At 44.1% G+C, this 21825-nt stretch overlaps 1 protein-coding gene across 1 annotated transcript; it reads left to right on the top strand.

The window, feature by feature from the left end:
• The first annotated feature begins 1168 nt into the window (after window positions 1-1168).
• On the top strand, window positions 1169-21573 carry LOC111857653 (NLR family CARD domain-containing protein 3-like). Its single transcript, XM_072711647.1, has 8 exons — window positions 1169-2298; window positions 4231-4344; window positions 6744-6804; window positions 7313-7541; window positions 7701-9432; window positions 10355-10523; window positions 10959-10998; window positions 19273-21573. The coding sequence occupies exons 1-8, from the start codon at window positions 2237-2239 to the stop codon at window positions 19803-19805; spliced, it is 2940 nt and encodes a 979-aa protein (XP_072567748.1). The 5' UTR covers window positions 1169-2236; the 3' UTR covers window positions 19806-21573.
• Window positions 21574-21825: the final 252 nt, after the last annotated feature.

Genomic DNA, 21825 nt, shown 5'->3' on the forward strand with positions numbered 1-21825 from the left:
TCCACCCCCGGGGCCCGGCCACCACGGAGCTGTTTAACCACCGTGGCCACCTCAGCCCCAGTGATGGGCAAGCCCCCCCCAGCACCCTCGGGCTCTGTGCCCTCAGATGTCTCAAAGGCAGTGTGCGTAGATGTATTTGAGGCAGGGTTGAGGAGGTCCTCAAAGTACTCCTTCCACCTCCGGATGATGTCCCCAGGTGAGGTCAACAGCCCCCCCCCCCCCACTATAAATAGTAGGAACCAGGAGCTGCTTCCCCCTCCTGATACTCCGGATGGTTTGCCAGAACCTTTTTGAGGCCGACCGAAAGTCACTTTCCATGGCCTCACCGAACTCCTCCCATGCCCGGGTTTTTGCATCTGCGACCGCCCGAGCTGCGTTCCGCCTGGCCCGCCGGTACCCGTCAGCTGCCTCCGGAGACCCCCGGGCTAATAATTCCCAGTAAGCCTCCTTCTTCAGCTTCACGGCCCCCCTCACCTCTGGTGTCCACCATCGGGTACGGGGGTTACCGCCACGACTGGCACCGACCACCCTGCAGCCACAGCTCCGTACGGCCGCTTCCACAATGGAGGTCCGGAACAGGGTCCATTCAGACTCAATGTCCCCAACCTCCCCCGGCATGCAGTTGGAATTCTGCCGGAGGCACGAGTTAAAGCTCCAGCGAACAGGAGCCTCTGCCAGACGTTCCCAGCATACCCTCACTATACGCTTGGGTCTACCAGATCTGACCGGCTTCCTCCTCTGCCATATATTTACATATGCAAATATACATAATTATGGGCAGGTCAGGGCAGGGACGGATTATGGGTTGTGTGGGCCCCTGGGCAAAACGTTCGCGAGGCCCCCTCCCCCCCCCACCACCACCACCACAACCACCACAATTCAAGGGCCCTTGGCAGCCAAACGCCCTCCCTCCATGTTTCCATCAGAGGCCCTGTAGGGTCAGGGGCCCTTGTAGGCAGAGGATCAAAGAATGTAGGCCCTCTAAAATAGACAAACGAAAATACATTGTTGATAAGCGTTGCAAATTGTTTTGGGCTAGGGGCCCCACGGGCCCCCTGCACCCCAAGGGCCCCTGGGCAGAGGCCCCGCTGGCCCGGTCCGTAATCCGTCCCTGGCATGAGTGCGTGTATATCTGTATGTCAGTGCGTGTGCCTGCGGTTGTGTGGTTAGTTTTCCATATTTTTTTACGGGCGAATTTTAATTAATGTTTGAATGTTCGCATGCGCACTTCCTATTCACTCACAGTCACTGGTGCCCCGAGTCTCCATTCATAGTACAAAGGGTAGGAAATGGCATAATTACTCTAACACTAAACGAGACAAACATGCTCTGCAAAGTGGGCTTTTAACAGTGGACTCTGGGGACCAATGCACAACCCTTGCATTTTTAGGTTACTTATGTATGTACATGTTTATTAATTATACTGTACCCATGCAATAGGACAATATATACATGGGTTAATAACTATGACAAAATAAGACACATCTATAGTAAAGTGCTTAGAGCAGTGGACAGTCTATGACAGTGCACACATCTCAGATCTGGTACTCCTATAAATCTATATATTGTACATTACGCACAGTCCACTGTTCAAAGCTCATTTTAAAGGACATGCATCTGTCTCAAAAGACAGAGGAATCTATCTAAAGCAGCCGTAGGGCAGCGACAAATGTGAAAAGTGAATCGTAAGTAAGATTGTATGATATTGATTTATGTGTGTTATTGATTTAAGTGTCACTGCAGAACCACGTTTTAAATGTACAAGTAGGCTATAACACAAAATGTCCGTCATGACAGAATTAGGTGGCGGCGGTAGCTTGTCCCCTTTCTCTTATTGTTACTTGTTATTAAGTCACATGGATAATATCCCCAAAAATCCTACGCCGGGCCACTGAGTCCGTGTCCATTTCTGCTTAGACCGCTTCCGCGTTTGATACGCAGCATTTCCTGTTTGCAAATGAAAGTGAAAGTATTTTAATGCTGGACTCTCCAGTTGTTAATAAACACGGATAAGATTCTGTATTGCAAGGTAAGATTTTAGTCAATAAAATATATATGTGTGCGTGTGTATGTATGTATGTATGTATGTATGTATACATATAAAAACACACCTATATATAGCGGCCGCACCCGTTGCATTAAGAATAGCTAGTAGATATTATGCATGTATGTCACTATTTACCCTTCGTGTTCATGAGGCCCCAGCATCAGTCATCTGGTCTAGATCGGCACAAAAATGGAGCGAGCTGCTTCTGAAGTGACCCCCCCTGTGGAGTGTAAAACAAAGAGAGCTGAGAGGTAAGACAGAACCTGTGTGTTTGTACTGCTTTACACACGGTCATAAAAAATGAACGTTCCAGCATTCTCGAAAGAGAGAGTAATGATCTGTCTTAATTTAATTCACTTCCTCGAGACTTAACTGCTTCAAGTCCGTGGGGTAGATGATTTATGTTTATCCTTTATGAAATTTATGAAATTTAATTTCCTTAAAGAATTGACATCTAATTGTACTCCCCGGACGCCGTCCTCTGCTGCCACCTAGCGCTGATTCTTGAATTTTTCACATCTTTATGGCGCAAGAAGATTTTCTGAATATGCGCTAAAATAAAATCCATATTGTCGGTCTCCGCACCCCCCCCAATTCAGAACATGTTATCAGTATTCAGTCCAGTAGCTGGTCGGCAAACTTTTTTATTGGTAACTTTTACTGTGGGGAACACCATTTAAGGCTAAATTTATACACTCACCTAAAGGATTATTAGGAACACCTGTTCAATTTCTCATTAATGCAAATATCTAATCAACCAATCACATGGCAGTTGCTTCAATGCATTTAGGGGTGTGGTCCTGGTCAAGACAATCTCCTGAACTCCAAACTGAATGTCAGAATGGGAAAGAAAGGTTATTTAAGCAATTTTGAGCATGGCATGGTTGTTGGTGCCAGACGGGCCGGTCTGAGTATTTCACAATCTGCTCAGTTACTGGGATTTTCACACACAACCATTTCTAGGGTTTACAAAGAATGGTGTGCAAAGGGAAAAACATCTAGTATGCGGCAGTCCTGTGGGCGAAAATGCCTTGTTGATGCTAGAGGTCAGAGGAGAATGGGCCGACTGATTCAAGCTGATAGAAGAGCAACTTTGACTGAAATAACCACTCGTTACAACCGAGGTATGCAGCAAAGCATTTGTGAAGCCACAACACGCACAACCTTGAGGCGGATGGGCTACAACAGCAGAAGACCCCACCGGGTACCACTCATCTCCACTACAAATAGGAAAAAGAGGCTACAATTTGCACGAGCTCACCAAAATTGGACAGTTGAAGACTGGAAAAATGTTGCCTGGTCTGATGAGTCTCGATTTCTGTTGAGACATTCAAATGGTAGAGTCAGAATTTGGTGTAAACAGAATGAGAACATGGATCCATCATGCCTTGTTACCACTGTGCAGGCTGGTGGTGGTGGTGTAATGGTGTGGGGGATGTTTTCTTGGCACACTTTAGGCCCCTTAGTGCCAATTGGGCATCGTTTAAATGCCACGGCCTACCTGAGCATTGTTTCTGACCATGTCCATCCCTTTATGACCACCATGTACCCATCCTCTGATGGCTACTTCCAGCAGGATAATGCACCATGTCACAAAGCTCGAATAATTTCAAATTGGTTTCTTGAACATGACAATGAGTTCACTGTACTAAAATGGCCCCCACAGTCACCAGATCTCAACCCAATAGAGCATCTTTGGGATGTGGTGGAATGGGAGCTTCGTGCCCTGGATGTGCATCCCACAAATCTCCATCAACTGCAAGATGCTATCCTATCAATATGGGCCAACATTTCTAAAGAATGCTTTCAGCACCTTGTTGAATCAATGCCACGTAGAATTAAGGTAGTTCTGAAGGCGAAAGGGGGTCAAACACCGTATTAGTATGGTGTTCCTAATATTCCTTTAGGTGAGTGTATAATATCAGGCAACAACAGGCAAGTATAGCAACGAAGGCTGTAACAATGATACTAAACCTTTCATACTGGTATCTTCATTTTAGGTGAGACACTATTTCACATTAAAGCTAAATGCAAACAAGCATGTTTGCATCAAGAGCTTCACAGCATAACAAAGTACACGAAGACAGAGCAGAAGGTTAAACAGCTGAAGATTTAATGTGACCCTGTCCACAGTATATGGATTATATTTATATAATGAGGATCTTTCCTCTCATTGTCCACAGTGTCCTGATGGAGAGAGCAGGCTCACCTGTAACCAGCTGTGTTTCCATGAAGAGTGACAGGTCAATGGACCTACCAATGAGCTTCAGAGAGGGACCTTTTCCTACAGGTCAAAGGTAAATATACACTTAAACATTGTTTAAAACACTCAGGCTCTCAGTCAAAAGACATACAGGCAAACACAAGCTACAAGGAAAAAAAATCTTCAACTTTCAATTTTTTTTTAACTTTTGCAAATCCCATTGTTTTTGAAAATGTAAACAGAAGTTTTGTCTGTCTTCTGTATAAATTAGTTCTTAGGTAAAAGGATGAGGATTACTGTAAAGACTGAGTTCTTGCGAGCTGAAATTAGAAGGTAGATTGAAAAGTGTATTTTAAACGTCAATCCTCAGCATGCAGCTGGAAAAAAGCTACTGCTCTATATTGATTAAACATGACTGGACAATAGATTGTCTTCTTCTGGGACGGATGTTTCTGCTTTGATAATAAATAGATTCTCATGGGCTCCTTAGCTCTGTTCAGACAGATGCCTTGTCCACACGTACATGGGCAATATTTAAAAGTACCTTTTTCTATACGTCTTGGGCTTTTGGCCACACGTAAATGGCGTCTTAGGTCACTGAAAACGGAGCTTTTGCAAAACTCCATCCAGGGTGAAGATTTTAAGAAAGTCCGGCTTCAGCGCCGACATGTAGACAGGGAAAACAGAGTTTTTGGCTCGAAACGTCAGATTGTGCACCGTTGTCCACTTTTTTTAACGTCAAAGCGTGTGCTGTTTGCTGTATACATTAGGCGAGTTTGAGCAATGGCGGACTTAGCGGAAATAATGCTTGTGCTAACCTTGCTGACAGGACTTCTTACATGTGTACAGATACATGTTGAGTCATTCTCGCATTATATTGATCAAGACAGGTGTCGGAATGTGCGCCATGGTTTTCAACTTAACAGGACTGGCAATTAGGCTTCTGATTGGCTAACATGGCAGTACGGTTAGAGTTATAATGCCCCCTGTTGGTTTGGCATGCTCTTGACAGCGCATTTTAGCAGTTTCATGTGGACGGGATTTTTTTTTAACGGAGGAGGAAAAACACCGTTTGAAAAAATACCCGTGTACAGTACGTGCTTCAGTTTGAACATGTTTAATGGAACAGTGCCTGTTACTTATTAGCTAGTTGTTATGGGATCGGGGGATGGTGCAGGCGAGGAAAGGATGACGATCCACAGTGCGGCTCCAAGATGACAGGGGTTTATTTATAACAAAACACAGAGCAGAAAATAAGGGAACCACGAGGGGTCAAAAGGCCATAACAACAAAACACAGGGGACACTAGTAAAGAGCAGCAACCCAGGGAGCAGAACTAAGGGAAAATAACTACACAGGAATCCAATACACACAGGAACAAAGCACAGGATCAACAGCATGTGATACAATGAAGTGAGGGAACTGACCACAGACAGGCAGGAAAATACACAGATCATGGGGACTAACAAAAGGCAGGTGTGAGAACTCAACACAATCAACCAATCAGAGCAAACACTGGAAACAGGACACAGGTGGAATTAACTAACAATTAACAAACACAGAACACTCACTGTAGCCTTTTGTGATTTTCCTGCTCTATCTGATAAACACGTTCTAAACCTGCATTTCTGTTCTCTAGCCTGCATTTCTGCTCAATCTAATGAGCACAAAGTTCAAGCACATATCGCTACACTAAGGTTCACTCTTAATTCTCTTAAGCTGACATTCTTGGCTGTCAGCTGCCTAACACTCAGGTACTTTTGTATTAGTTGCACAAAGATAAAGTTTCAAAGCTAATTACAAAATATCCCTCTAGTCAGTTTTTCTCTCACACTGGACAAGATCCTACGGAGCTGCCAGAGGTCACACCAGAGCCTGGGCCTGCTGGGTACCTGAGGTGCAGCCCAGCTAGAGACAGGAAGCTCCTGAGTATTACAGGCAGTCTAGTGTTAACCCTGGAAACAAGGGACAGAACAAATCCCTTTGGGGTTAAGCCAGCTGCTTTTGGAGCCAAAAGAGAAACAGGAGTGCTGTTGGGGGGGGGGGTGATATCATGCAAAATTTGTATATTGGTATATTGTTATACATTTTACTGTAATCAAAATAATTATATAAATGGTTTGATGTGAACATTTGATCTATGTGTTTTTTTTAGCTAAAAAAAAGTCGACATCAGTGTTGTCCCCCCCAAAAAAATTCCACCCCTGGATAGTTATGGTAATTAAGTTGAAATCTGTTTGAAATCATGTCACAGTTTACAAGAAGTAACCAGTGAATGTCATTGAGTGACTGGGAGCTACATGACAAATCGTCTCTCCTGGCTGCTACCTGCTGTCTCTCTGTGCTGCCACTAGATGTCACTGCTTCTCTTATACTGTCATAAGCAAGCTGATGTCAGGAAGCCGCCGTAATGAAATAAGCTCAGAATGTGGATGGCAGTTACATCTATTTAAATAAAAATATAATGGTTGGATATTTGTGTTTCATTCACAGGGACGGAGTGAATAGATGTAATTCACAGCCACATAAAGGGGACTTATCATCCATCTTCAAGGTGTGCATTTATTACTGAAGTATATTTTCTTGAATTTCATCTAAATTGACATATATCTTCTACAGATGTATAATAAGTAGTTCATCCTATCAAAGAGATGATATTTACAACTAATCCTGCGTTTCATTTACCGGAGGTCGGAAGTCGGAGCTGGGAATGACGTCACACCCAAGTTAACCTCGTTTCAGTACAGCAAGTCGGAAAGCCATTTAGCAAAATCAGGGACCTGAAATCGCTTGAATAGGGACCTGTTTCAAACAGCAGGGTTTCTTCCTTAGCCAGATAACTCCTTGTATTTAATGTGCCCCAGTTTAAATGACCTTCATCTTCATTCACTTATATTTAGCCCAGAGTACATTAAATTCCGACTTCAGTTGATATTTCCCACTAGGAACTCCGAATTTCCAAGTTACAAGTTGAAATGGAACGCAGCATAACTCACAAATGAAGTTATAAAAAGATACGGTGCCAGGAGTGATAATAATTAATCTGTAACTGTTCTTTTCAGGTATTGGAGAAAAAAATTCAAAAGTTTCTGAAGGATGAGCTGATGAAATTCAAAAGGTACCTGGATCAGAATGACCCAGAATGCTCTGAGCCTCAGCTGGAGGAGGACAATGACCTGGACAGTGATGGTCAGATGCAGAAGACCTGTGGTAGAGAGGGAGCTCTGAAGATCACACTGTACATCCTGAGGACCATGGAGCAAAATGATCTCGCTGACATGCTGGAGAAGAGTAAGAGCTGTACCTCATTCAGAGTGTTTTTGATTTGCTGCAGAAAAAGAATTTATAGAAATATGTGTATTACATTTCAGTTTATCATTTATTTAATTTGACTTAATTTGGTTTTAATGAGTAAAAAATGTTGTTTGAAAAGCTCTTGTTTTGTTTCAGGGCATCTTCTGTCGCAGTATCAGCGCACAATCAAATGTAACCTGAAGAAGAAATTTGAGTGTGTATTTGAAGGGAAAGCTAAGGAAGGACAGCCAACACTTCTCAAAGAGATTTACACAGAACTCTACATAACTGAAGGGGGAGCTGGAGGAGTCAATGATGAACATGAAGTGAGACAGATTGAAACAGCATCCAAGAAAAGGGTAACAGAAGATACTACAGTCAAGTGCAATGATATATTTAAACCCTTACGTGAGCGTGTGACACCTATCAGAACTGTACTCACTAAAGGGGTGGCAGGTATTGGGAAAACAGTCTCTGTGCAGAAAGTTATTCTTGACTGGGCAGAAGGAAAAGCAAACCAGGACATTCACTTCATATTTGCTCTTCCTTTCCGGGACCTGAATTTGATCAAGGATGAATACAGTCTGATTGATCTGCTTCACCACTTTGTCCCAGAACTGAAATCACTTGAATCCACTCAGCTGTTTAAGTACAAAGTCTTGTTCATCTTTGATGGTCTGGATGAGTGTCGCCTTCCTCTAGATTATCAGAACAATGAGGGCCGGTTTGATGTAACAGAGAAAACGTCACTGGATGTGCTGTTGACTAACCTCATTAAGGGGAATCTGCTTCCATCTGCTCTCCTCTGGATAACCTCCCGGCCAGCAGCAGCCAATCAGATACCTCCTGATTGCATCCACCAGGTGACAGAGATCCGAGGGTTCAGTGATGCCCAGAAGGAGGAGTATTTCAGGAAGAGATTTAGTGATCAGGGTCTGGCCAGCAGGATTATCACACATGTGAAATCATCAAGGAGCCTCTTCATCATGTGCCACATACCTGTGTTCTGCTGGATTTCAGCCACTGTCCTTGAAAGGCTTTTTAGTGAGACTGACAAGGGAGAAATTCCAAGGACTCTGACTGAAATGTACACACACTTCCTGATCTTTCAGGTGAGTTTAAAAAATGACAAGTATATGAAAAACTATAAAACCAGCCAGGAATTCCTTTTGGAACTTGGTAAACTGGCTTTTGACAACCTTGAGAAAGGCAATCTCATATTTTATGAGCAAGATCTGATACAGAATAACATTAATGTCACTGAAGCTTCAGTTTACTCTGGAATGTGCACAGAAGTCTTTAAGGAGGAATATGGATTGTACCAGGAGAAGGTGTACTGCTTTGTGCATCTGAGCATCCAGGAGTATCTCGCTGCTTTATATGTGTTTCTGTCAAACTCATCAGCTGATCTGCTGAAGACTGCAGTGGATCAGGCATTAGAGAGCAAGAATGGACACTTGGACCTCTACCTCCGCTTCCTCCTTGGCCTCTCAACAGTCTCTAGTAAAAATCTGTTACAAAGGCTACTGGGCCAGAAAAGAACTCTGTTACTACTGGGAGAGACAAGACCCAGCTCACATAACATTAAGGAAACAGCCCAGTACATCAAGAAGAAAATACAGGAGAATTTATCTGCAGAAAGGACCATCAACCTGTTCCACTGTCTGAATGAACTGGGTGACAATTCTCTAATAGAGGAAGTACAAAGATACCTGAGTTCAGGAAGCCTTTCAGCAGCAGACCTCTCACCTGCACAGTGGTCAGCTCTGGCCTTTGTGTTACTGATGTCAGATAAGGAGCTGGATGTGTTTGATCTGAAGAAATACATCAGATCAGATGAAGGTCTTCAGATGCTGCTGCCTGTGATCAAGAAATCTAGGAGAGCTCTGTAAGTGATCTTACATTAGTCTGTTGCTAAAGAAGAACAGATGTTATTCATGATACTGCTTTTATATCTTATCAGAACAATTAGAGTGTATTTATATGGACACCCAGAAATTCTTTTTCATTCTGGATACTGCAGGATATGTGTATATTTTTCTTAACATTCTTGCTGTGGTGTGTGGTTCAGTGGGTTTGGACTCTTGCCTGTAGTCAGAAGGTCACCGGTTTAAATACCTGGCTGGCAGAGTGATGCTTACCCCCCAACTTCAGAGGGCTGGATGCTGGCCAACCCTGTGCTCTGACCTGTATGTGTGTGTCAGAGAGAGCAAGATCAGAGAGGTGACAGCACTATTTTACCAGGGAGATTAATAAAGTTTCACTATTTCATCCATATCTGACAGGATTGATAATTGGCTGATTAGTGTTTTGTAAATTTAACAGGTTGTCAGATACAACAAACAGAAAATAAGTATTTCAGACATGGTGTAAGCAATTCAAAAGTCATATAAAAATTATAATTAACATTACTTAAGCTCTTCTTGACATTCAAACCCCCATAAACATGTACACTTACACACATCCGAGGCAGGAACTGAACCCAAAACCCTAGAACCCCTGGGTCGGCTGTAGTGCTGATCACTGAGCCCCAGCGCTGCTCAGAGCTTTATAAAAATTCTTATGCAGAAATTACAGAGTCTCAGGGTAACTCACCCTGTAAGGTCATTAAACAGCAGGTTCGTCTCGGCTGGGGAGTGTCAAGTAAAAACTATTTGTGTTTCTGACTAGGACAAGGAAACAACAAAATAACTGATATTTCAGCTATATGCTGCATGTCTTATTGTACGTAATGTCTATTTTGATATTTTATTTGATATACCTGTGTGTGTCATGTTTGTATTTATATCTTAACACGTTTCCTTTTCCAGGCTGGACAGCTGTAGCCTCACAGAGACATGCTGTGAAGTGTTGGCTTCAGCTCTCAGATCAAACTCCTCTCAGCTGAGAGAGCTGGACCTGAGTGACAATGACCTGCAGGATTCAGGGGTGAAGCTGCTCTCTGCTGGACTGGGGGATTCACACTGTACACTGGAGATACTGAGGTCAGTATTACTGGGTATTCCACACTGTAATGTGTAATTACTGAAATCTTTATTGAAGTCGTCACATTTACTTAACAGTAATACTCATAGTGGTTAGGTGGTCTTATTTATTGGAGAGATATTGTCTGTCTCTCTGCAGGCTGCCATTCTGTAGAGTCACAGAAGAAGGCTGTTCTTCCCTGGCTTCAGCTCTGAGGTCAAACCCCTCACACCTGAGAGAGCTGGACCTGAGCTACAATCACCCAGGAGACTCAGGAGTGAAGCTGCTCTCTGCTCTACTGGAGGATCCCAGCTGTAAACTGGAGAAACTGAAGTGAGTACAGAATGTGTGTCTGTCCCTGACATAGACTCATGTATGTGGAGAAAGTACAACAATTAAATAAATGGATACAGCAGTACTATGTCATTCTGCTTCTGATATAGTGTGGACCACAGTGGAGAGTGCAGGACCAGACCAGGGATCCAGAAATGTAAGTTTATTTGCATGTTGTTATGCTTAATACCATTTATACTACTTTATACTACGGGACCGTTGAATGCTTGAATCTGATTGGCTGACGAACGTTCTGAGGTGTGCAATTATTTTCAGGGAAACGCACGGCGAACGTAGTTCCAGGCAGCTCTCTTGACCGCATTACAGTTCCATATCACTTCGCATAGTTAACTGTAATAACGGAAATTAGCATACAGTACCTATACAGCACACAGGACTAACAAAAACAACAACATGACAGACGATTTTCCGAAAGTAAATTTTAATATTTACACACTCACACAAAAACGTGTTGTCAGCGCTGCCCTGACGATTTTATCAGTTAGCCTAGTGTAGCAACTTAAAGGCTACACATGACATTTCTCACTAGCGAGGTAATAACAGCGCTGCATCTTAAAGCAGACTTACAGTTTAGAGACGGTGCTTCAGAACACTGTTGAGGGACACACAGAGGTAGCCTAATTCATACAAGGTCTCTCTCTCTCTGTTTCCCTTTCTCTGTGTCTCTGTCTCTCTCGCTCTCTTTCTAATAACTTCATTATTAACTGCATTAGTCTGCTATCAACGGCTCAAGCCTCCATTGCCAGCTTTAAAATGACGTTTTGGAACTAGCAAAAGAGTCGTTGGATGAGATGCGGAAGAAATAATCCTACTCACAATAGCGATTTAAGTAGAAAAACCGGACGAATCCCTTGAAATATATCATCTGATCGATGTCTTGAGGTGTGGCAACCGTAGTATAAGCGGAATAATTGACTCCGGACCGTTGAATTATTAGAAAAATAATTCGCGTCGTGGCCGCATCACCACCTCGGGTGTGCATTATTTTTCTAATAATTCAACGGCCCGTCGTCAATTATTCCTTACGTGTGTTTGTTTTTTTTTTCTTCTTTTCTTTTTTTGGTTTAAAAATGACTCTTTTCTTAAATAACAATGGGAGTCTGGGAACTTCTGTAGTAGTACTGTTTTGAGATTTGTTAGTATTGTCCTAAGACAGCACCCGTAATCTCCCCAAACTGGCTGTGACACTGAATGTCTCCTCAGTCTGAGCTAGTGATGGGAATTTCGGCTCTTTTTAGTCAGTCGGATCATTTGGCTCAGGTCACCAAGAAGAGCCGGCTCTTCCGGCTCCCAAACGATTCTTCATTTTATTATTTCTGCCTCAGCCAGATTCAGCGCTGTTTTGACGCTTGATTGATATGTGTACTAAACCTTATGATTTCCTCAATACCATAATTTTACATTATGTTTAAATGTAAAAACCTCAAACACTACTACACGTGTATTGAACATCATGGAAGTGGAAAATCTTTTTGTCTTTGATGCCATTAACAGTCAAATAACATAAATAACAAATAACAATAAAGAAATAATAAATAAATAACGTGCAAAACACCAGCATCCAACAGTTTTAGTATCTATCCACTATAACAACTATCTATCACCTTTCTAACAGAGTAACATTGTAACATTTCCTTTGGGGCAGAAAGGCTAAGTGCCTCAGCTTAGACGGGCTGATCCGGCTTCTGGCAGTAGCAGCACGCTAGCCTGTCTTTTTCCTTCCATCTGAACTGTTGGATGCGCAGTTCCTAAGTGCCTGTGAAGGTTGTTTGTGGATCCTGATCGAAATGACAGCTTCATCTTGCAAACTGTGCATTGTGCCTTTGAGGCATGCCGCTTCGTTTCCGACTACCACTCATCTTGCCTATTATTCGCGCACCACACTCCCTCTTTCTCTCCTCCTCTCCCTCCCTCGTGCTCTGTACCTGTACACCGTCAGCACGCGCCCCCCCCCTTGTCTGACTCATCACGTGATTGGTCGCGCGGCTCACACGCCATTAACACAAACTTCAGTCACAGCCAGAGCAGCATGGATCATATGAGGATATATGCGCATATATGAAACCTATATGCAGCATATATGCGTATATATGCGACATATAGGCAAAATTGAGGTGCATATATGTGCATATACAGGCCATATATGTCTCCTGTATTGCTTCTTTATATCCACATATACACTCACCTAAAGGATTATTAGGAACACCATACTAATACGGTGTTTGACCCCCTTTCGCCTTCAGAACTGCCTTAATTCTACGTGGCATTGATTCAACAAGGTGCTGAAAGCATTCTTTAGAAATGTTGGCCCATATTGATAGGATAGCATCTTGCAGTTGATGGAGATTTGTGGGATGCACATCCAGGGCACGAAGCTCCCGTTCCACCACATCCCAAAGATGCTCTATTTGGTTGAGATCTGGTGACTGTGAGGGCCATTGTAGTACAGTGAACTCATTGTCATGTTCAAGAAACCAATTTGAAATGATTCGAGCTTTGTGACATGGTGCATTATCCTGCTGGAAGTAGCCATCAGAGGATGGGTACATGGTGGTCATAAAGGGATGGACATGGTCAGAAACAATGCTCAGGTAGGCTGTGGCATTTAAACGATGCCCAATTGGCACTAAGGGGCCTAAAGTGTGCCAAGAAAACATCCCCCACACCATTACACCACCACCAGCAGCCTGCACAGTGGTAACAAGGCATGATGGATCCATGTTCTCATTCTGTTTACGCCAAATTCTATCTCTACCATTTGAATGTCTCAACAGAAATCGAGACTCATCAGACCAGGCAACATTTTTCCAGTCTTCAACTGTCCAATTTTGGTGAGCTCGTGCAAATTGTAGCCTCTTTTTCCTATTTGTAGTGGAGATGAGTGGTACCCGGTGGGGTCTTCTGCTGTTGTAGCCCATCCGCCTCAAGGTTGTGCGTGTTGTGGCTTCACAAATGCTTTGCTGCATACCTCGGTTGTAACGAGTGGTTATTTCAGCCAAAGTTGCTCTTCTATCAGCTTGAATCAGTCGGACCATTCTCCTCTGACCTCTAGCATCAACAAGGCATTTTCGCCCACAGGACTGCCGCATACTGGATGTTTTTCCCTTTGCACACCATTCTTTGTAAACCCTAGAAATGGTTGTCCGTGAAAATCCCAGTAACTGAGCAGATTGTGAAATACTCAGACCGGCCCGTCTGGCACCAACAACCATGCCACACTCAAAATTGCTTAAATCACCTTTCTTTCCCATTCTGACATTCAGTTTGGAGTTCAAGAGATTGTCTTGACCAGGACCACACCCCTAAATGCATCGAAGCAACTGCCATGTGATTGGTTGATTAGATAATTGCATTAATGAGAAATTGAACAGGTGTTCCTAATAATCCTTTAGGTGAGTGTAAGCCCTATATGTACATACAAGATATGTCTCCTATATAGCTCATGGCAGGATCTGGTCATTTTAGTTCATATCTCACTTTGGCAACTGTCATACATGATGCCTAGCTCATATTTTCTATTATCAAGGCAATAACTAAGAACTAACTAAAAAAAAAAAAATGCAAAAAACTTATGTGCGAACACGTGAAATTGGTATCACATGTAATTGGCATGTTATGGAATTTAACTATGGCAAATAAGTTAGAGGAGATGGAAAGCTATGATGTCTACACGTTTTCCTGAAACATTTACTATGCAGTCCCATGAAACATTTACTATGCAGTTGTATTTAGAAGAACATTTCTTTTTCACGCCAACCTTCGGAGGGAGAGGGAGAAACAGAGGAATCAATTTAATGGTGACAGTGGCACAGATGGGAGAGCAGGTCGTCCCATGATCGGAAGGTCAGGGGTTTGAAGCCCGGCTTCTGCAGGTGCAGATTGTCGTTGTGTGACAAGACACTTGCTAAATGTAAATAAAGAAATTTAAATTTCTACATTTTGGGCTTTTATTTATGTTGTCTAGCAGCTATGGATTTTAATAATTTTAGTACTATATAGGTGAACATATAGGTGCATATATGCACATACATATATATATGCAAATATGTACCTATATAGGTACATATATGTACGCATATATGTGCATATATGTACATATAATATAGGAAAATGGCCAATTTTATATATGTCACATATATTAAAAACCTATATCAAAACCTATATGTTTATATAGGTTATTTCCGTGTGGGGAGCGCTGAGCCGCGGAGACGTTTTGGTTTCTATAAAAACGTCTCTCGGTCAGGATCCGGATGTTTTGAACGGCTCGTTCGCGACCGACACATCACTAGTCGGTCCTGAACGCTGCTGGAGGGAGGTATGTGTCCGAAGTGGTTTGAAGGAAGTTCTTATTTTGAAGTAAAGACAAATTAACTTCGAGTGGTACTCTTTGTGGTACAATTTCAGGTTTAACATGTTTGATTAATGCTGTTTATATGACGTCAGACTGCTAGCTATTCTTCCATCCAAGTACTGGCTTCCTGATGCCGAATGACCGGCTTCCTGACCGGCTAAAAGTTCGGGTAATTAGGTAGGGGAGGTCGCTGGCGTGTTTTGTCGCCGCTTCCCGTCTATCCTCTATCCTCTATGCTCTTATGCTTTACGCTCTCCCTGAGGTAGTTTGACTACTTCCTAGTTGTTTTATGGTCTGTAATCTACAAACTACAAGCCATAATTTATTGAACTGAACTGGCTCTGTCGAGCTCCATGTAGCCCCCGATCTCCACTACAGTCAATTCCCGTACCTCTCGCCGGCGGACCCTTTCAGCGGCTGGCGGCATGACGCTCACGTACACCGCCGCACAGCTACTTAGCCTCGATACATACACTCGTCCAGTGTGTATGTCCATCATCGGGGAACTTGGACTTCTACGCCGACCTCGTTACATCCATAGAAGTTCCCGGAGAAAATTCATCTATGATCATCACTCCAACCACTGTGCTCCATATCCACGCTTCGCTTCAAAAATCCCGGCTCTCTGGTCAGTAACTGGCGCACATTGGAGACGTCATCAGAACACTGTCTTGCTTGATACATGTAACACGGCGGAGTGTGGGTTTCGCGGAGCGGACTGGGCTGTACTGCGCCCCCTACAGAGACATGTTGTTTCTCCATTGGTCAAAATTGAACTCTTCAATACACAGTCCATGTCAAAAAAGGCATCCTTTTTACAGGATCATATCCTTGAAAATAGATTAGATCTCCTGTGCCTCACTGAAACATGGCATGAGCCAGAAGTGTTTTCTACCTTAAATGAATCCTGCCCCCCTGGCTACTCTTACCTTGAGAAGGCACGCAGCACTGGTCGTGGTGGTGGCCTTGCTGCAATACATCGTCAGGACTTGGAGCTATCTTCCATTCCACTACCTGTACTCTCAACATTTGAATGCCTTGCATTCAAATGCAAGCCTCCTTTATCATTAACATTTCTTCTTGTTTATCGCCCTCCTAAACCCAACTCAGCTTTCCTCCTGGAGTTTCAGGACCTTCTCAGCACACTCTGCACAACCTCTGCCAACATTATGATACTCGGTGATTTTAACATTCATGTTGACACCCCCTCCTGCCACTCTGCTGCTGAGTTTCTTCATCTACTCGACTATTTAAATCTGCAGCAACATGTTATTGCTCCTACTCACTCTAAGGGACACACACTTGACCTGGTAATATCAAGCTATGTTCCCATTACAAATGTACAGGTACGTGATCTAGGGCTGTCAGACCACAAAGCCATCTTCATGGAGCTGCCTTTATCCTACCCATCTCACTGTAAATCGGAGCGGCAAATCGACTTTAGGTCTATTAAAAACATTGACCCTGACGCCCTAGCGCTAGACCTGCAACACATATCCTCTGACCCTACCACTTTTTCCTCAGTTACTGAAACAGTGGATTTACAATCATTCTCTGTCCAGCCTCCTAGACCACCATGCCCCCATCAGAACCCGCACGGTCACCTTCTCACGCTCAGCCCCCTGGTACACCAGTGAGCTGTGGAAGATGAAATCTGCTGGACGTATCCTTGAACGGCGCTTCAAGGCTTCTGGACTCACCGTACATATGCAGGCCTATAGGGAACATCAAAAGGCCTATGCCAAATCGCTCAAAGATGCACGATCCCAATTTTATTCCAATATCATCAACAACAACCACAGGAACTCGAAACAGCTTTTTTCCACCATTAATCACCTTCTCCAGCCACAAACGACCTCTCCCTCGGATGCCACTGTGGAAAAGTGCAATAACTTCATGAACTTCTTCAGATATAAAATAATAACCATCCGCTCTCGTCTCTCCAGTCCTCCTAGCCCATCAGCCACTTTCACCACTCTATCAGACTCACTGCCGGGACCAACCAGACCTCTCAGCCACTTTTCCACCGTTACTCTGCAAGAGGTTGAGGCAATCATCACTAAGATGAAACCATCCACTTGCGTGTTGGACCCCCTCCCCACAGTTCTGGTAAAATCCAATCTTGCAATTATCGGCCCCCTCATTACCCAAGTGATAAACCTTTCTCTTCAAGCTGGTCATGTTCCACCTGCACTCAAAAGTGCTGTCATTAGGCCACTTCTTAAAAAACACACACTAGATCCTGATCAATTTTTTAACTACAGACCCATATCTAACCTCCCATTTCTCTCAAAGGTGCTGGAAAAAGTAGTGGCTTCCCAACTTCATAACCATCTGAAACTAAATAGTTTATATGAAACATTTCAGTCTGGTTTCCGTCAAGGTCACAGCACGGAAACAGCGCTGGTTAGAGTGACCAATGACCTGCTCATGACAGCTGATGCTGGTTCCCCATCCCTTCTCATTCTTCTGGATCTGTCCGCTGCTTTTGACACCGTCGATCACGATATCCTATTGCACCGCCTTCATACCACCATCGGTCTCTCCAACTCCGTCTACGACTGGTTCTCTTCCTTTCTCTCTGGAAGAACTTAGCACGTTGCCCTGGGAAAAGCCAAATCAGATACCCACATTGTCACCTGTGGGGTTCCCCAGGGCTCGGTACTAGGACCTACTCTATTCACCCTTTATCTGCTCCCTCTTGGTCGTGTTATCAGTACACATGGACTATCTTTCCACTGCTACGCTGACGACACACAGCTTTACTTAAAAATGGATTTTAACCACCCCAACCACTCTGCACTGTCGCATTCTGCCACTCTCACCACCTGCCTGAAGGACATAAAGACGTGGATGAAGCTCAACTTTTTGCAGCTAAACAGCTCCAAAACTGAGGCCATCCTAGTCGGCACTCCACACCAGGTTTCCACTTCCATCATCACCAGTATTTCTTTTTCAGATCAGGACATTCCATTATCATCAGTTGTCACCAACCTCGGTGTAAAAATGGACCCCCATCTCACCTACGATACTCACATCCAACAGCTATGCAAAACCTCTTTTTACCACCTCAGGAACATCGCCAAACTTCGTCCATTACTCACCCTGGCAGATGCAGATGCACGCCTTTGTCTCCTCCAGGCTGGACTATTGCAATGCGCTCCTCATCGGGATCCCTAGCAAGAGCATTCAAAAATTTCAATACCTGCAGAACAGCGCTGCTAGGATCCTGATGAGGGTGCGAAAATTCAACCACATTACTCCCATTCTAAAAACACTCCATTGGCTCCCTGTTTCACTCCGCATTGAGTATAAGGTCTCCCTCCTCACCCACCAATGTCTCCACGGAACTGCTCCTACATACCTCAAGGATCTCCTCACTCCTCAGACATCCGTACGTTTCCTCCGCTCCTCCTCAACCTACCTTCTTAAAATTCAAAGGACAAAACTCCGCACAATGGGGGATCGGGCCTTTTGCTCTGCTGCCCCTCGTCTTTGGAATGCCCTCCCAGAGCATCTTAGGGCACCACAGAATGTAGCCACTTTCAAATGTGGCTTAAAGACCCACCTTTTTAGACGAGCATTTTATTGCTGATTTTATGTGTTTTTATGTGCTGATTTTACTTTTGTAGCACTTTGAGATTTGTTTTAATGAAAAGTGCATTATAAATAAAATTTATTATTATTATTATTTACCTGTAATTAAGGCTATTAATTTAGCACGCGCAACATTTCGTCCAGTCTTCCCGCCGGCGTCGCGCGGGCGTCCGACATTTCCTGAGGTATTTCACATACTTGAATTCCTGCTTCGTTTTTATATTTTATGTATCGTACAGAATAATAGCTTTCAGACTAAAGTGCAGTTCGGTCCCCAGCGAGTCTCACAGCGCAGGGGGCAGCCGGAGCGCCGCAGACTCGGGCGGCTACATGAGTATATTGGGAATAAAATGTGTGTATTGGAGCGAGTTCTGTGTTAGTGAGTGTGTGAGGTGTGACAGTGATAATGATGGAGATGCTGGGCTTCGTGATGGGATTAATCGCTCTTCCTCTTGCCTACAGACTCCTGCCAGCTGACGCTGGACCCCAACACAGCATACAGAAACCTGTCTCTGTCAGAGGGGAACAGGAAGGTGACATGGGGGGCAAAGCAGCCATATCCTGATCATCCAGAGAGATTTGACTGCTGGTACCAAGTTCTGTGCAGAGAGAGTCTGACTGGTCGCTGTTACTGGGAGGCTGAGTGGAGTGGATATGAAGCCTGGATAGGAGTGACTTATAAAGGAATCGGGAGGAAAGGAAACAGTACTGACTGTGGGCTTGGAGACAATAACAAGTCATGGAGTCTGTTCTGCTCTCCTGACAGTTACTCTGTCTGTCACAATAATAAACAGACTGTCATACCCATAGAGCCCTCAGGCTCCCGCAGAGTAGGAGTGTATCTGGACTGGGCGGCTGGTACTCTGTCCTTCTACAGAGTCTCCTCTGATGGACTGACCCTCCTGTACAGCTTCACCTCCTCATTCACTGAACCCCTCTATCCAGGGTTTTATGTTTATCTAGACTCCTCAGTGTCCCTGTGCATGCTGGGATAGCTCACTGTGTGCTGGAGGAATAATTTTTACCTTATCAGAGTGTCACATGTCGCTGCTTCTCCATGGCAAAAAGGTAAAATCTCTGCTTTTTAACCAGTATAACCCTTAAGTGTGACGTATGTCTGACAAGAATAAGTGACTGGGTTCAGCAAACTGAAAAAACATGCAAAATCTCTGATTAAAATGTAACTAAATGTAATCCTGACATTAGAGGAGCTGCGAAATTACAGCTTCTCGCCTGAAAACCCAAACAACCCTATCCTATCTGCTTTTGGCTCCCCCCTAATCAGCACTGGCCTTGGCCAAGGCCGCTGCTGAATTCAACAACTCCCCCTGAAGAACGAGGCAGGGAGACTCTCTTGAATTCCTCTCCCCCAATCCCAAGGACACCCTACCCCCATCCCACGCCTTCGCCATTTCATACCCCCAGCGTGACCAAGCGGGTCTGTGACCAGCGCCATTTGGCTGCAGGACCGGACTGATGTTTGTCTATGATGGACTACCTCCACCTCCCCATTCCCCTCCCCTATTGCCAGTCTCGACTTCAATGTTGTAAGATGTGGTGACTATGAGCGTATGTTGCTGAGGTGTTTTTTTCTATTCCTACATTGTACTCCCTACTGGAGTATAATTTTTTATTCACCTCCACTCTCCTCATGTAATCTTGTTCCCCTGTCTTCCCGACCTGTCTACCCCCTGTAATGTGATGTTTGTATATGTATGGTCGGGTTGATGGCCTGCTGGCAAGATGGCGCTGAAGTGACGGCAGCCTTGGAACTGAATTTCCCGGAGGAACCTTCCCGAGGGATTAATAAAGTGCTATCTAATCTAATCTATATATAGATTTAGAGTTAACAACTGCACCATATATGTGTGTGTGTGTGTACTGTAAATTATTACCCCTTTCACCCTCATTGTGATCTGTCTTGTGTGTTGTTGTGGTTAATGTTGCACTTACGGTCATGGAGAATGATATTTCGTCTCACTGTATACTTATTATATATTGTTGGGATTACAGTAAAGCTCTACTTGTCAGGGTCAGCCCCCCACTGTGGTCCTTCCGTGTCCCTTCCCTGTTTGACCAGCAGGTGCTGCTGGTCATCCTGTTCTTTGTTAGTCTTTGTTCTCTCCTGTTACCTGTCTGGTCTTGTGGCTCAATGTGTAGAGCATGTGGTTGTCCTGTGTACCCTTCTGTCTTGAGTACCCTTCCGTCCTATGTTTGAATCCTGCCTCCTGTTTTTGTATTTTGCTCCCTAGTGTTTCAGTTGAGTTTGTCTAGTTATTGTATTTGGTGATTTTGTATATGGTTCTTGGTTTTGTTCCTTATGCCCTCTGCTTGTGTCTTTACCTGTTTAGATTCCCCAGTGTTAGTATCTGTTTCCTTGGTTAGTTATTAGTTTCCCTGTTTTCAGTTCCTTTTGAGTTCATTAGTTTCACCTGTGCCCTGTTTCCTTGGTTTTGTTAATTAGCCTCACCTGTCCTGTGTTAGTCTCGTTACCCATTAGTATTTTAGTTCCTGCCTGTGTTCAGTTCCCCAGTGGTTCATTGTCTTTGTCTAGGTTGTTCGTGATGGCGTGTTAGTTAATTTGTATTGTTTGTGTTTCATGGTTTGTTTCTGCGATTCCCCGTATTAGTTGTGTAGTTAGGTTTTGTTATTTAGTTTTGTTACTTAATCCCTTTTTAGTTTTCGACCCCTCGTGGTCCTTTTGTTTTGTTAGCCCTTCCTTGTGTTTTCCGTTTTCCTTAATAAACCCCTTTTTGTTCTGGAGCCGCCAGTGGGTCGTCCACCCTTCTTCTGTGCCTGCGATGCCTCGTTCCCGTTCCCGTGTCGTCCAGAACCGTGACAGAATGAACCACTCGCAAGGACGATCCCCAGGCTCCACAACACCCCTCATGCTGGGATATGTGTCCCTAGCACCTGCTACTAGGCCTGCAGTGCTCCAGTTGGAGCACTCACCCCCTGGACCTGTTCCTGATTCACCCCGACTCCGTGGCGTCTGGTCCCAGAGTGCCTACCTTG

Source organism: Paramormyrops kingsleyae, chromosome 4, assembly GCF_048594095.1.
Source record: "Paramormyrops kingsleyae isolate MSU_618 chromosome 4, PKINGS_0.4, whole genome shotgun sequence".
Classification (NCBI taxonomy): Eukaryota; Metazoa; Chordata; class Actinopteri; order Osteoglossiformes; family Mormyridae; genus Paramormyrops; species Paramormyrops kingsleyae.

What these genes read in the sequence shown, in the direction of transcription:
- LOC111857653 (XM_072711647.1), top strand. Translation starts at nt 2,237, where the DNA reads ATGGAGCGAGCTGCTTCTGAAGTGACCCCCCCTGTGGAGTGTAAAACA. An exon ending in CCTTTTCCTACAGGTCAAAG is followed by an intron (nt 4,345 to 6,743) that starts GTAAATATACAC and finishes TTTCATTCACAG; the next exon opens with GGACGGAGTGAATAGATGTA. An exon ending in AAGAAATCTAGGAGAGCTCT is followed by an intron (nt 9,433 to 10,354) that starts GTAAGTGATCTT and finishes TTCCTTTTCCAG; the next exon opens with GCTGGACAGCTGTAGCCTCA.